Below are 16,235 nucleotides of genomic sequence, written 5' to 3' on the forward strand. Positions count from 1 at the left end.
GGCCTGAGGGAAAGCGGGGGCTGGGGGAGGCCTGCCGGGAATGGGGAAAGGGCCCTTTCTCGGCGCCGGGGTTGCCTCAGAGCTGGCGGGAGCTCCCTGAGGGTGCCGGGGCGGGAACCCCGACGGAGAGCCTTAGGGCGGGGAGAGCAAAGCAGCCCCCGCGTTTTTTCCCTCACTCCACGTGGCGAGGGCTGCGGGGAGGTCAGGGCCCCCCCACCGGGGTGGGACGGGCGCCCTCGAAGCGCCCGCTTGATTCCCAGGTGCCTTCCCCGGGGTCCTGGGGGCGGCGAAATGCAGCAGGGGATGCGTCAGCCGAAAGGGCAGGGGTGGCCTCTCCGCCTGGGGAGTTACCTGGCTGGGGAGGAGCGCCAAAGGCTTCAGTCTGCTGGCGTTACTGATGGGCGTGAGGAGTAGGACTGCAGCCTCGGGGAGCTTAAAATAGCACGTAGGCAGCTTGATACCCTCGTGGTGAACGAAACAAAGTCTGAGTGTGAAGCCCCTCTGCGCCAACTTAGAAAGCGCGGTTCTAGGACATAAGTCTGTCCTAATACCTGTTCTGTGTTCCTCTTTTGGCTTCACAGGATAATGTGGAGAGGGCAGATGCACTCCAGTTAACGGTGGAGGAATTTGTTGAGCGTTATGAAAAACCTTACAAGCCTGTAGTCTTGCTGAATGCTCAGGTGGGCTGGTCTGCCCAAGAGAAGTGGACTCTGGAACGACTGAAACGCAAGTATAGGAACCAGAAATTCAAATGTGGGGAGGACAATGACGGTTATTCTGTGAAGATGAAGATGAAATACTACATAGAGTACATGGAAACCACACGGGATGACAGCCCGCTCTACATCTTTGACAGCAGTTATGGAGAGCATCCCAAGCGCAGGAAACTCCTGGAGGACTACAAAGTACCCAAATTCTTCACTGATGATCTGTTTCAGTATGCAGGGGAGAAACGAAGGCCGCCTTACAGGTATAGTACAGTGACAGCAAGATAAAAGCAGGCATTTTCCATCTCATTAGCTATTCCTAAATAGGTACAATTGTCTTATATAAAACAAAGAGATAGCTTTACGTTTGCTATTTTGAAATGAGCATACATCTGTAACCCAGGGGGAAGGAAGGGCAGATCTCTGTACCACAATTTCTGGTTCTGTCACCAGTGTTGCTACAAGTTTATGGGGTTTTTATTTTTTTAAGTCAGTTTACTTAACTTCTTAGATTTGAAAAAAAAATACATAGTTACTGAAAGATATGAAGATTAATTTCTATGTGTGCCTTCTGGCTTTCAGATTTTAAGTACCTCAGGACTAGTCCCTGGGTTTCGCACCAGTGGCTTCTGTATGTAGTAGGATTTTGTTTAATTATGAGTCAGTCCTTTTAAGGTCAAGGTCTTAAACTAGATTAGTATGAAGTGTGGAGTCTAATTCTTAGTTCTCCTTCAGATGATTTTGAGAGAGAACGATATTTCACATATATGTAGTCCTTTCAACATTATTTTTGCATCTGATTGAAAAAGGACTGAAATGACTGTGCAACATGCTCTAGGTGAGCCTGCTTTAGCAGGAGGTTGGACTAGATGATCTCCCGAGGTCGCTTCCAACCCTTGCCATTCTGTGATTCTGTGTGACACTTCATTCCTGAAATCAAATGCAACAACCTTGTACTTGGGCTGTTAGATAAAAAAGGGGGTTCTACCTATGTTAATATAACACTTCATAGCAGTATGAGCCTAAGCTGAACACTCCCAAGTAATTAAACTCTTTACAGCCACATTATAATTGTCAGAGAATGCCTTGCACTTTGAGTGACATGACTGTGATGTGGATCTTTAATTGTTTCAGGGCTTTTTAAATAAAGTAGAACAAGGAATTAATAACGGTACTCTTCTTTTCTCTGCAATCTTTCAAACGTGTGTAGTCCAGTTGTGCTTTTGCAGAAGTGAAGCATGAAACTAATTCTATTTAAGATCACTGAAGTAAGTGTTTTTACAGTGTTGTAGCAGACCCTTTTTATAATTCACTTCCAAGAAGAACATACAATGCTGGGATCAAATGCAAAAGCACACTAGGTGTTGTCTGTATTAGAAACTGAATACACTTACAGAGCTGGGAATCATTTATCCAAGCTATAGGTAAACTAGATAACCTGGTTGTGACTCACATATATTGATATCTCTTTCTCCCACACCCTCCCCACCTACAGGCATGTGCTGAGCTCCTTGCTTGTGATCTTGGTACTCACAATTCTTGTATTCTGGAAAATGTGGGTTGGTTTGAGGCTGTTATCATTTTTTGAGAGATGAGTGGTGCAGGAGAGCACACTGATGCCTCATGGAGTTGGGGGTTTTATCTGGGTACAGACAGGGATGAATAATTGAAAATCCAGCAGGAAATGGTGCTCCCTAATTGTATCATCAGGATAGGGACTGTACAGATTCACCTCTGGATTGGGAGGTGTGTGTGACAGTGTATAGATCTTACTCTAAACAGCATGAGTTCTTACTTTATCGGAGTTGTTACTCTTTAAAATAAAGACAGTAATTTTTGGAAGGCATTTACTATTTTAGTTGGGGGGGAGGTTGCTTTTAAATTGAAGTTACAGGTTGTGAAGTTTTTAACGGTAAATTTGATGTCTTGTAGCAAACTGGGTTATGTTCATTGTAAATTAAATGCCTGGAGGAAGATACTGGTAAATGATAGTGTTGCTAAATAAGGCTTTTAAAATCTTTTGCCTGTGTAGATTCAGGTTATAGTCAGAAAAATGGTATTGAGGAGTGCGTCTGTCTATGTACCAGACAGATCTTTATGTGCTTAATTTCTTCTGACTGCTTAGTAAAAGCTTTCTTCTGCTTGTGGTTTAATTAGTTTTCCAAGGCTAATATGAATCTAAAGAGTGAATTGACAATAGAAGTGACAAACACCTGCCTATTTACGTTTTTATGGCTCCTTTGTGAAGTAGGAAGAGCGCGGCTTGATAACCAAACTTAGAGGCCTGCAGTTGGTGCTAGCAAGTGGTAACTTGGAAACCAGCTTAATTTACACCTGCATTGGAAAGGGGAGAAGGAGAGCCTGCTGACTTCCAATAATTTTCTGAACCTTTGAACTCCTCTTGCTGGGTATCACCTGCCTGTCAGCCACGCCATGGAGGGGTCTTGTTGGTGCTTCAGTTGCTACCCTCTCCACTGCCCAATAAACAATTATTGCTTTTTTCGCTCTTGATGTCTGATACTAAGTCACCTCACTTAAACTGCTTTATCTGGTGTGGTAGATCTTACTGTTCTGTTACAGGGGAAATGAGCAATTGAAGGTGCTGTTGCTGTTAAACACATGTAGCAGATAAAGTTCTCCATAGGGAGAAATAAACCTTGCAAATGGGGAATGAGAATATACACACCAAATCCTGAATGGTCACTGGAGAATAAGCTCCAACTAGTTCAATGTTAGAACAAAAAGCATGTTGTAAATTAATAGAAGGCATAGAGGGAGGCCAGGGTTGTGTAACTTTGCTCTGTTCTTTACTTATGTTGCCTTTTATTTGTTCCTCATTGTTCTGCAGTTCTGGATCCGTTTGTGTAGCAAATTTTAGGAAAATATAGGGTTAGGAGGATCCCCCTGCGTAGTAAGAATCCTAATACAGGCTGTTATGACTTAGTCACATTCGTAAACCCTAAAATAAGTATATATTTTATTGAAGAACTGTTTATATCCCATAACTGTATTTTGTTTTAAAAAGCTATCTTCACTTCCTTGTCCCAGAGTCATCCCTGTCCCAGTTCGTGTTGGTTTTTAGGTTAAACATCGTATCTTTTGCTATCATGTGAGCCTAACAGTCTCAAGAAGATAAAATAAGGAACTGTAACTACTTTGATTTCTAACTGTATGTGAAATTAACAGCTGTAATTTTATGTCTAACATAAAGAAAAGAGAAGGTAGCTACTTGCTTGCTCTGTGACTAAAGGATGTCTTCCTCCCATGCAGGTGGTTTGTGATGGGCCCACCTCGTTCTGGAACAGGAATTCACATCGATCCCTTGGGAACTAGTGCATGGAATGCCTTAGTCCAGGGACATAAGCGTTGGTGCCTGTTCCCTACCAGCACACCCCGAGAGCTGATTAAAGTGACACGAGAAGAGGGAGGGAACCAGCAGGATGAGGCTATTACTTGGTTCAACGTCATCTATCCCAGGACGCAGCTACCCACCTGGCCCCCTGAATTCAAACCCCTGGAAATCTTACAGAAACCAGGCGAGACGGTCTTTGTGCCAGGTATGTACAAATCTCTCCATTAAGGAATTCTGGGAGAGGAAAGCACATTTTTATTGATTGTGTATAGTAGAGACAAAGAGAATATTTCAGCTTTCTTATACGGGCCACCTCTTACAAAAGAAACTTTTCTGACCTATGTCAAAAGGGCTATACATTGCAAGGCCATCTTTGAGACTGTTCAGTTATTTTCTGAATGTCCTGAAACATATGGCCTGTAGCATTGGATTGTATGTGGTACAGATGACAAAACAAATGGGACCTCAGTTGCATCATCACAGGAATGTGATCCTGAACTAAATTGCAGTAATAGAAAACCATCAAGGCATAGAATAATAGAGGTGTTTGAGTACTGGTAACTTCTTAGACAAAAGAGTTTATATACACCATAGCAAATTCATGACTGAATTCTGCAGCCTGGGTAGTCTGACTGCACGAATTCTTCTCAGCTGTGGGAAAAGAACTACTTAAAGGCAGTGACACTTTCCACCCACCTCTCTGGTTATGCTTCATCTTGCATTTGAAATCAAAAACTAAAGAAAGATCGGATAAAGATGCCATTCTCTTTGAGTGGCTGCATGTTGTGTGCCCATTCTAACTGGGAGGTGAGGTGGCTAGTGGACAAAGCAGGTGAGTTCAGCAGCAAGTTCTAACCTCTAAGTCTTGCATTGTTTTTGTGCAGCATGGCCCATAGCATCTATCCACATTGCTTGTCTCTGACATACAGCTGACTTCATGTTTGAAGAGTGCCTTGTGATTGTCTTGGCACTTATTAGTGACTCCTCAGTGTACCTTCTGTTAAGATTTTGTAGCTGTCAGGCTCCATTAAACTGTTTCCTTAGTCTTTTTATGAGGTTATAAGTGGGTTGTAAGAACACCACTGTCTATTTTTATCCTGTGTGGGGAAACAATTTCGCATCTATTTTTAAATGAAAGGTTAGTCTGTAGTCATAAGAACCTTACTAAATCAGCATGGAAAGTGCTCTTCACCTTTACAGAGAGGATCTCTGTGCGGTCTGGGTTACAATGGCTCTTGCTATTAAATAAGCCATCCGTAGCCAGCGTGTTGCTGTCAGGTCAGATCTTCAGTGCTGTTCATGAGCTGCATAATTTGGTCAGAGCGTTGAGCAGCCTTCTGTAAAAAGAATCTGTAAAGCATTGGAGCAAATGCTGAAATAAGACTGAGGAAAGACAATGTGGTGGCAAACGCACCTGAGTTTGGGAGATAAGGTCCAATTTCCACCTGTGCTATGGAGAAAGTGTACATGGCTGTTCTTGAACTTACTTTCTGCTATGTGGCCAGAAATCGTCATCGGTGTTGTATTTATAGGTGGCTGGTGGCATGTTGTCCTCAATCTTGACACAACTATTGCTATCACGCAAAACTTTGCCAGCTGTACCAACTTCCCGGTGGTGTGGCACAAGACAGTAAGAGGGAGACCCAAATTGTCACGGAAATGGTACAGGTAAGAGATTTAGTAGCTTGCTTTTCTTACTCTCTGTTTAAAGCAAAACCCCAGAATATCCTAGTCATTTATACACAGTGTTACTGTTCAAAGGCTAACCCTGAAATTTCAACTGTATTTAGGATCCTAAAGCAGGAACATCCTGACTTGGCAGCCTTGGCTGATTCAGTTGACCTGCAGGAATCTACCGGTATTGCTTCCGATAGTTCTAGCGATTCTTCCAGTTCCTCAAGCTCCAGTTCCTCAGACTCTGATTCGGAGGTAATGCTTTTTACTGCAGTAGGCGATCCATATCCTGCAAGTGTATTGGTTTTTTCCATACCTGATCATGCGTCCTCATCCTTACATTCATGTTTTATGGAAGAAATTAATAGAGAGCAACTAAACAAATCTTATGTGGTGGGGAAGCCTGTGGTCTTAGCAGGTCTGTTTGCTGAAGCCTCTCTTTGTTACTGCTAAATTAAGTTGGTTTGTTTGATCTATGTTTATATCATATATAAATCTGTTGCTCATTTAGCTAAGCCATGCTTCTGTAAAATGGCTGCAAAAGGAATGTTTTAAAAATGGGGAGGGAGGAACAAGATCCAAAACCGAGACTGTGACAGGGGACTTTTCTAGGCACCCAAATGCTTCAGAAGGCACTGAGTCTGCTCTCGGGAAAACTAGGTCCTTCTAGGACCCAAAATGAATGCATCAATTGTCTTGGCCCAAGCCAGCTTAGTCAGTGATGAAATCTGAGAACGTACCTGTTCCTGTTCTTTAAACACTTAATTTAAATTTTATTTCATTTATCTAATCTAAAATAGCATGTTCTTTGAATATGGATTATTTAGGATTGCTGAGGTTGCTCTTACAGTGAATTCCACAGTAGAAATGGTTTACTGGGTTTCTCTGAATTCTGGTTTCATCTCTTCATACTTTAGTGTGACTCTGGCTCTGAGACAGAGGGGATGATGCACCGGAGGAAAAAGAGGAGGACATGCAGCATGATGGGTAACGGTGATACAACTTCCCAGGATGACTGTGTGAGCAAAGAGCGCAGCTCCTCCAGGTGACCCGATGGCAACTGTTGTTTTTAAACAAGCAAAAGACAATACGAGGTAGTGCTGGCAGAGTTAAGATAGGGTGGTTCATCAGGACAGAGGGATGGAGTGCAAGGGGTCCCTTACAGAATGTAAAGCAGTTGGCCAGTGGTGGACCTTCCCTCCATGAATTATTTTAGTTGCTCCAAACTGAAAACTAAGATTCTTTATATTTGTTTTTAAATTAAGGTTTTTACTTTATTTAATAAAGTTTTATTACTTTTCCTAGTTGTCTCTTTTAATAGAGAAAGTATTTATTTATTTTTTTTTAATAGGGAGCTGGGCTAATTTAACTGTGCTCTTCAGAGACAACAAATGAATAGTGAACAGTTAAAGATGAGGAATGATCAGGCAAGACTCAGGTTTTGATGCCTTGTTGTCCAAATGGAAAACCTCCAAGTAGTTGCATGGCTTCTCCTGTTATTGCCTGGATGACTTCAGTTTGGCCCACTGTTTTTATCTGTTAAAGGAAAAATTCATCCTGAATCCCAAATGTCTGTGTTTAGCCAAAAAAAAAAAAAGAGCCAGTTTCTAGTCAGTCTGGAGGGAGGGAGCATTAGTATTGCAGAAGTAAGAACAGATATTGCTTAGGGTAACGTTGCTGAGAAAGGAAGTTCTCTGGACTTGCCAGGTTAAAAACAGTGAAACACTGGGAATCTGGGAGTATACTGCAGGGAAGAACTTAAAAATTCTTTGCTAAATGAAGCATTTTTCTCATATAGCAGAGGTTTCCAAAATTGTTAGGCAAACTCCTTGCAGTTTGGTTAATCAATGCTGCTGTATTAGCTGCCTGCCTGCGTTAGTTAGGGTGCTGTCTAGTTGGATCCTCCAGGTTTGGCATGGGTGCAAGTGCAATTCAAATTTTGAAATTAATACCTTAAATATTAAAAATTAACACATTGCCTCGAACACTCGCTTTTCAGGTTTTGCTGTTCTTCCTTCCTGTATGTTGATTGTTTCACTCTGTGAGCATGGGTGGGCTTTCTGCTCCATCTGTGTGATGGATTAGTTGATAGAAACAGTTCCAGACATAAAATCTTATCTAGCTTGTGCAATTCTGCTGGAAGAATAAGCATACAATTAATCTGCATGCTGCAATCTTTTGTCCTGATATGAGGGGAAATGCTATAGTTGTTGACAGGCAGTTGTACTTTTTTTGACAGGATTAGGGAATCTTGTGGAGGCCGCAGCTACCCCTGAGAGATAACAACACCCACCTAGAGGCAGCTGCCGATCGAAGCTCCGTTAGCAGCCAGCCAGCTCTGTTCTACTCCCTTCTGCTTCTATTTCTCACAGTCCTTAAGTTTTTGTCACTCTTCCTCGATCCAGACATCCATCTTCATTTTGTGCTGTCGAAGGTTGGCTCCTTAATAACTTCTAGGGGAATGCCCCGACTCTACATTATTGTGCAATGCTTTGTCCCCTCTGCGCCCCAAGAGAGTGCACTAATAACCCAGCTTTGGGTAAGGACATGCCAAGTATTTAATGGTTCACGTAACTGGCAAGGAAGATGACGGTCAGTTTTTAAAGAACACTTTTTAAACCCAGCAGGTAAATGTAAAAACCTGCCTTGCTTTGACACTGTCATATGTTTACATGTTGTCCTGTACACTTGAGGAAAGGAACACCAGCCCTTTTGGCCTATCTGAACGTCCAGTGGATCTCACACCAGAATTTCAGGAAGGGAAGGTGGTATGAATGCTCCAAACACTGAAGCAACTTCAGCGGAGGTGACCACCGGCCTGAAGCATCTTTCGAGGTCTTAATCTACATGCATACATCTAAGGTGCAACACCTTAACCAGCAACAGTCCATTTCCTTTTGCTCTGCGTCTGTTATGATGACTGGTAACAAAGATGCACTAGCACCTTGCAATAGGAAGCTCGATGGAGCAGGAGAATCCTGGAGTTTCTTGCACAGCAAAAAACCATGGGGAAAAAGTCAGCATTTGCCAGTAATTACAATCCTTTAACTGCAGGCGCAATGTTTAGCACTAGGCAACAACTGACAAAGTCTGGCTCTGATAGCATAACAACAGTTGCTGAGCGTTAAATACCAAGCGGTGACAGGGCCATGGGCTTGGTCAGGCCAGTGCAGTTCACATACCTAAATGGCTTTTCTTTAAAGTTATGGGTTCAGATGTTTCCAGAACTTGCGGTGCCAATTTTAAAGGACTGGGAGGGGGGCATATTGTTGTTTTATGCTTTTTAAAAATGCAATGTGTTGCTTAAGTCTGCGTAGTTGCGTTTGTATTATGCCGGGTAAAGCTCTCATCCCCAAGGGATCTGTTGGAGCTGCTGGGGTTTTTTTAGCAGGGGCTTGTGCTGGTGGTGTCAGCAGAGGTCTGTCTGGCTGAAGGTGTGCTGCAAGGAAATGATCCTTCTCTATCTGAACAGCACAGCCAGAAGCTGGCTGAGTTGGGGTGCTCCCTTGGGTGCTCTCCTGAGACCTAGGAGGTGGGTATTAGATGTTGCTTCAGCTGTTCTTCTTTGGGAGAGGAAACTTGAAAGCAGAAGTGGTGTGCGTGTAGTAAACATACAGTAATGCCCAGGCACGGGTAGCAGAATTAAAAAGCAGATTGGCAGCCTTAACTGTGACTTTCTTATATGTGTTGGGTTTGATGGAACCCAGAACGTTGCTTTTCTGAGTTTTCCTATCTGTTGTTTTAACCTTGTCTCTTCCTGTTTAAACACTCTCTCCTTTCTTGGAGACCAGGCAATATCCTGTTGTACAAGGGAATCCTAAATATGTTTGTCAGGATCTCTGATTCTGAATCTTCTGTGCCGGTCGCTTTGTGTAGGAGCAGCGTGGTGGTGGAAAAACAGAGAAAGGGAAGGTTTTTCAGTACACTCATTAGCTGTCCAGACTCCTGAATTTCATGTGATGGCCAGGCATAAGTGAGCACACTTGCTCTGTAGACTGCTGCAGATTCTTCCACAAGATTACTTAGCTTAAACTTAATGCAAACTCCTGGCATTTCTGGCCAAGGCTGCCTTTTTTTGCTGCCTGGTTGAACAGCCTGGGAGCCCACACAATCTGTATGTCTTCTCAGACAGTGCAGGCTGCAGCTGCTGCCTTTTGGAAAGATGTGGGGGCCTGGAGAGGCAAAGGCTCAGAAGTCTCAGCTCTGTCACCATGAGAGAAGCCCTCAGAGAACTGTCTGCTGCCCTCTTTGGTGGCTTGACAGTCAGTATGTCAGTAAGATGGCTTATGCTGGAGCTTGCGAGCGCGTTTGGTATGCACGGTTCAGTTTCACAGTCTTAAAGTCTGTGCATGAAAGCCCAATCGCTGTGTCGGGAAAGCCACACCTCTCAGAAGCACAGCGGAAAGATCCAGAGTGCAGAGTATTCTTCCATGCTTGTGAACTCTTCCATGGTGTGAAATAAAACAATTTCAGATTGAAGCCTGTGTTCGGTTGACATCCCTCGCAGAAAAGCAGCACGTTTGATCTGGACGGCAGGCATCGTGGTACCAGCAACACTATACTGCCTTCTCCACAAGGCACTTTCTGATAGGAAACAAAGGTGTAGCTGTTCAGGCTGCCTGGGAATTGGGACTCCTGGGATCTCTGGTTCTTCCGCTTACAGGCTCTTGCCTCAGCCAAATTGGTGAGCTTCTGTCTTTGTTTCAGTAGATGAGGAAAATACCTACCTCACAGGGGTGTTGTGAGGCTGAAACATAGTTACTGTGCAAGATGTTTTGAAGTCATCCTCCCACAAAAAGTGTTCCAGACCTCCTAAGCAACCTGAGACTTCCTAACCTGGTGTTAGCTTTTTGTAGCAGAAAACATCAGGGATGTTGTTCAGCGCTTTTGGCTACGTGGTGTTCTGTGGTGGCCCTTCCAGAATTGCTGTGTGGTACATAAATTGTAGCAGAATGAGGCTTTTTGTTTTGACCAGAGTTTTAACTGTTGGCATTTCATGGCCTGCTCTAAACAGGAGGTCCTGCTAGATCGGGATTTTTTTGTTTGTTTTTATAGGACTAGAATAAATTATCTCTCATCAGGGAGTCAGCTTCACTGGCCTTATAGGAAAGGGGGGAGCTGGTGCTTCCCAGGCTCTCATTCCAGGCTGGGTGAACAAGGAATAAACTTAAAAACTGTGCTCCCCTTGTGCCTAGCTCTGTGCTTGTGGGAGGCTGACTGGGGAGAGTGGGTTTTGTGCTCTCGCTTCTCCAGGCTTGTGCTTCTTGGGGCATCCAAGTCTCTTGTTCCGACCCCACTGCTTTTGTGTACTGTGAGCCTCTGGATGTAGCAGGCTGCTGTGGTCCAGCACCCAGACTCGGTGCGCCCCTCGTTTGCTCGAGCCCCGAAGCAGCAGTGCTGCCCTGGCCCGGCCCCTGCCGGCGCTTTGTCAGCCTGGCAGTGCTTTGTGGGCTGCCTTGTTCCCCAGGGGTGGGCTGGGCTCGGACTGTGGACTTCCCGACTGTACTGTGCGTATCGGTGTCATTGTCCTGCCTGCTCTGGTGAAAGGTGAAGGGATTTGTGAGCTCCGGCCGTGCTTTTGGGTCTGGTAACTGATACAGGCTTGTCTGCTATGACGGTTCAGGAGTAAATGAATAAATACCCCGTCAGAACTGTAGATGTGAACAACAGGCGCACCGATCTCGGCACCTGTTCTCTGCACAAGTGCTGTGGGAGCAGGTGACGCCGGGGAAGCACTGGCATACCTTCCTCCCCCTTCCAGCTCGGGTACGCTGGCTCCAGTTTGTCTTCTCAGTTACATTAAGCCTCTCCAAATGCTTAGAAGAAAGACAGCAACCTCTTTCATAATTAACCTAGACTCTTTTCCTCCCTGAATCCCCAGCCATCTTGGGGCAGGAAGCAAGACTGTTGACCGAATCCAATCTGAAATGCCTGTGTGGGCTAATTGTAATGGGAGGTTTTTGGCATCCCCCTTGCAAAGAGGGGAAGGAAAGAGTATAGTGATTCGTTTGACAGTCACACTGTCAGCTCCAAGCCCTGCCACTGCCATTCGCTGCTTTTATCACCCCATCCAGCAGAGCTGGGATACTCTTAATTGTCTTGTTTGGATGATTGTGTTTTTGCTTTTTATTTTAAATAAAATCAATTATTTTGCATTATCCTGTCGGCTAATCACTTTTTTCATATCCCAAGCTTAAAAAAAAATAAATAAAAAAAACCCATAGGTGTACATCTCTGTTTCCCAAAGTACCGCAGCATGCTAAACGGTGTTGGGGTAACAGCTATGGGGGTGCTTTGGGGACTTTCTCTAGCTCTTTCTCAGACGTGAGGAGTACATCTGTACGGTGGGGCATGTTTTGGAAGCTGCTGGGGCCATGGTGGCTCTGGGAGGTTTGTTGGTAGCTGTGTTACCAGACCAGCCTGTGCTTTTGGCCCCTTCCTGTCCTCCCCGGGCTGTATTACAAGCAGCCTTGTGTTGCATCTCTCTTGCCACCTCATACCAGGCGAGAGGGGGTTTCATCTTCCAGGTGTCATGTCCTGCTTTCAGCTTAGCTTCTAGATAAGAGGCACAGCGCAGGGAGTCACCGCGGAGGGCCAGACTCCCCCCATGCCTCCAAGGGCGCTCTGGGGCGTCTGAAGCTGCCTCTCACCGAATTTAGCTGTGTAGTGGAAGGAGGATTGGGAAAGTGGAAAAACTTGCATATTTTGTTAGTGAGCTTTGTTGAAACCAGTAACTAGGTAAACAAGCTGAAGCAGAGGGTGGGACAGCAGCCTGAAGGCTTTTCAAATAGTTACATGAATGTATTGTGGAAAGAAACACCCTGAGAATAAATGGTTTTGTGGAGGCAGCAAGTTTGCTGATTTCTGCATAAACCTGTGTCCTTCCTTACCCGAACACTGATGTAAACACTTCTCTTGACTACTGTCACCTATAAAACTTAATTTTTTTTTTTTTTTTCTCCTTTCCAATTGCTCTGGAGAAGATCTCTCCCCATGCCCTGTTCACATCCTTTGCTAGATGCTGCCTAGCTCGAAGCAGACAGGCAGTCGCAATTAGCAAATGAGCCCCTGCTCTCTGTGGGCGCTTGGGACGCATCGGTGCTTGGCATTTGACAAGCCGCAGTTCCAGAAAGTGGTATGAATTGTGGTGGCTGAAAGCAATGTAGAGCCATTGTAGAAATGCTTTTATAACCAATCTCCTTCTGCTTTTCATTCCTGAGAGAGGCGATTTTGCGTGCTCCTGGCTTTAAGATAAATCCCAGTTGTTCCTGATTTGCAGGTGCTACTGGTACCTGCTCCAGTGCCTCTGTGGCCTTGAAATATGGACTTGATTTATTTTTATTCCTCTGGTTTATCTACCTATCTTCCTCTTTGTGACAACTGCAACCGAATACCTCATTTCAACACGGAGGATGGCATACTGATATTTTTTAATTGCTACCGGGGAGCCAACAGGACAAGGTTACCTGAGTGGGAATGCAGAGGTTGGATTGGCTGTGCTGTACCCTTGCTGATGTTCTTGCTCCTTTCCTCCAGTTTGATGTAAAAGCAAATAACTGCTGCTGTTTCTTTCATGGCAGTTAGGAAGCAAGTCACGAAGAGGACGGGGCTGCATTCCTACCCGGGTGTTAGCCACGGCACTAAGTAGCTATGTGGTTTAAGACTGGTTTGGGATTAAACTGATACATGTGCAGAATCTCACCTTTTTTTCAAGGCATGTAAAGACTCCTCTGTGGGCCTGCACCTCCTCTGCTTCTGGAGAAGGGTAAATTGAGGCAGGTAGAGCTGATTGGAAATGTATTCAAAAGGAAATAATCGTTCCACGTCCCTTCTGGTTTGAGAGCTGGCAGCTCCCACCTGCACGTGATGCCTGTAACAGTCGTGTGTCCTCTTGTTTAACAGGACCTGAAACCAGGGGGGCTGCCAGTGCAGTGAGCCTCTGCACAGCCTGCCGGGAGGAGCCGCAGCTGGTCCAGCCCTGTCCGCCTGCGCGAGCGGGGGAGGCTGGACGAGAATTCCCGAAGGATTGCTTTTCTGATGCAGCGCTGCCTTGTTTAGACCCCAGGCTGCATCTTTTCTCAGTTCTGCTGCAGTCGGGGCTGGACTGGCTGCTGGTATCCATGAGCTTTTGGTTCACTCATAGGATGTTGAGCCTGTACCAGCTTGCCTTCAAGGGCAAAGCCAGTTGTGCAGCTGGTTCAAAACTTTGAAGACCATCAACAACAACTTGGAGCCCGCCCTAGCTCAGGGAGTAGACTGGAAAATGAGTTTGAACATGATGGAAGAAGAGCTGTAATGGGTGAGACCAGTCGCTGAGGGGTTAGTAATGGGAGCATAGGGAGAAGGTGTAGAAACAAGAGAGCTCTTGGGTAGAGTCATTCCTTTCAGGGGGAGCAAGGTGTGGCCATCCCCACCCTTGTGCTGGCTCAGACCTCTTGGTGAACTGAACGCTTCTTGTGGTGTTCAGCCTTCCGCCACTCGTGAATTGAGCCGGCTCTGAACATCACTGTGGCATCCGGGTGAGCATGCAGCCGGGTGTGAAAAAGCAGACGAACAGACAGCCAAGTATGTTCATGACCTCCGAGCCTGCCTTGGCTGGAGAACAGGGCAGGTACGGTGGCATTTCCTGGGATGGCTTCTGATTTCTAGCATCAGCGCAGAGCGGGTGTTGCTGTTCTTGGGAAGGAAAAACTGGTATCGGTGGCTGGGAGCATGACTGGGGCTTGCAGAACTGATCTGAGTTTGGAGCAGTTCTAAGACCAGTCTGTGCTCAAGCTTTATGTGAGGGAAAATGGGGTTTTGGAGGACCTGGGAACACAGAATCATCTGTATGGAACAGGCACTGTCGGAAGTTGACAGCAGCCACTGCTTTCCCCGACAGAAACCAGCACGTGTCTGCTCACCTGGCTTCACGGGATCTTGCAGACCTGTGCTTGGGTTACAGCTGCGGTGGAGAGGGGTGTGGACACTCGGCTTGCTTCAGCCGGCTTTCTTGCCCTGGGTGGGAGGGATGCATCTGTGTAAGCAGAGGACCTGGCAACAGCTACTGCCTGCACAGTTCATGTGCTGCGGGAGAGGCTGAGAGCGCGCTTCGTGGTAAATCGGGTCTTTTTTGTGCCTACAGGAAGCTCTCCTGGCTGTTCGGCGCCTTATACCCGGGCGACTGGGAGCAGTGCCGACCGCAGCGGCCTGGGCTGCCGGCAGCCAGCCGAGCTAAATCCCTCTTGCAGGCAGATTTGCAGCGCAGCATTTTCCGTGGCGGGGGATGCTCCCGGAGCAGTTGTCCCCGCAGCTCCCCTGAATCCCCCTCTGTTGGTAAAGCTCTTCAGCTGTTCCCCAGCCCTTTGCTCCCTCCGCTGCCGCCTGGAGCTGGCAGCCCCCTAAAAGCAGCTTTTGTGCAGGGCTGGGGCTCTCGGCAAGCTGTTTCCCGGCCGGTGCAGAGCTGTTCTCCTCCCAAGAGAGGGCAGCCTGCTCTTTCGGCTTCCCCCCTCCTGCCCACGGCAAGGCTGGCACCCCTGGGCTTCAGCCTGACACCGGGAATCGCCCTCCCCGAGCCCCCCCTTGTCCCGGTCTCTGTGCAGAGGCCACAACAGCCCCTCCACAGCTCCTCTCTCCCAGAGCTGGTGGGCAGGAGAAGGGAGAGATTGCTGGCTGGGAGCGTGTCTGGCCGTGAATCCATCCCGTCTCATCCTGGAGCGTGCGGCTGCGTGGAGCCAGAGGCATTAATCTTGCTGTTGGGTTGCAGTCCCCTCTCTTCGGTTTTGGAGAGACTGGGTGGCAGCCATCCCTGGGGAGTCCAGCCCAGCTCCAGGGAAGCACAAGAGATGCTTCCGTGGGCCACCTGCTCCTGAGGAGATCGGGCTTTGTCATCTACCTCGGCAGTTCGGAGAGACAGCAGCGTATTTTTATGAGTGAGTTGATAGGAGAACCATGCGGATAACCTCTGTCCCTCCCTTGCCGCATTAGGGCAAGTTTGCTCTTTCCAGTTGCCTCTGGAGAGCCACGGAGGGGACAAGAGGACGTCACATAGGACCTGCTGGGCCTGATCTCTGCTTGGGGGATCACCCTACCAGGTCGGATCGTATCCTGCAGGAGAGTCTAGCTCTCACCCCAGGTCTGGACATGGGGAGCTGAGCCCCGTTACTGATTCTGCCACCTCATTCCTGTGCGTGGTTTGCTCGGTTAGAGCAGCTCTCCTTGCAGATGTGTCCTTGACACTCCCGGCTGTTGCTCTCAGGACTGGGGGTGTTGTTTTTCACAGATGCCCAAGCCCCGCAGTTCTCACGACTCCTGCGAGTGCAGCTGGTTCCAGCAACCTGATAGTGAATCGCTGCAGGTCCGAAGGCAGAAGCTGCTAATGGTCATCTGGCTGCAGCTCTTGCTTGGTTCCCCCATCGGTGATCCCGGTCCCAGAAGCTGTGAGGGCCAGCGACTCGTATTTTTAAGGCAGTGATAAATCGTGCTCAGGAGTGTACCCACTGAAGTGCTCCGTCTCTCAAGCC

The 16,235-nt window shown here is 46.7% G+C and overlaps 1 protein-coding gene across 1 annotated transcript in view; it reads left to right on the forward strand.

The window, feature by feature from the left end:
• The first annotated feature begins 397 nt into the window (after nt 1-397).
• The window catches only part of JMJD6 (jumonji domain containing 6, arginine demethylase and lysine hydroxylase), a 32,871-nt gene continuing 17,033 nt past the window's right edge, over nt 398-16,235 (forward strand). Inside the window, exons 1-6 of the mRNA XM_035893362.1 lie at nt 398-403; nt 582-970; nt 3,978-4,264; nt 5,592-5,727; nt 5,850-5,988; nt 6,651-6,778. Coding sequence (XP_035749255.1) covers nt 398-403; nt 582-970; nt 3,978-4,264; nt 5,592-5,727; nt 5,850-5,988; nt 6,651-6,778 — 1,085 coding nt within the window. The remainder of the gene's footprint in view (nt 404-581; nt 971-3,977; nt 4,265-5,591; nt 5,728-5,849; nt 5,989-6,650; nt 6,779-16,235) is intronic.

This window comes from Egretta garzetta, unplaced genomic scaffold (genome assembly GCF_000687185.1).
Source record: "Egretta garzetta isolate BGI_Z169 unplaced genomic scaffold, ASM68718v1 scaffold34, whole genome shotgun sequence".
Lineage (NCBI taxonomy): Eukaryota > Metazoa > Chordata > Aves > Pelecaniformes > Ardeidae > Egretta > Egretta garzetta.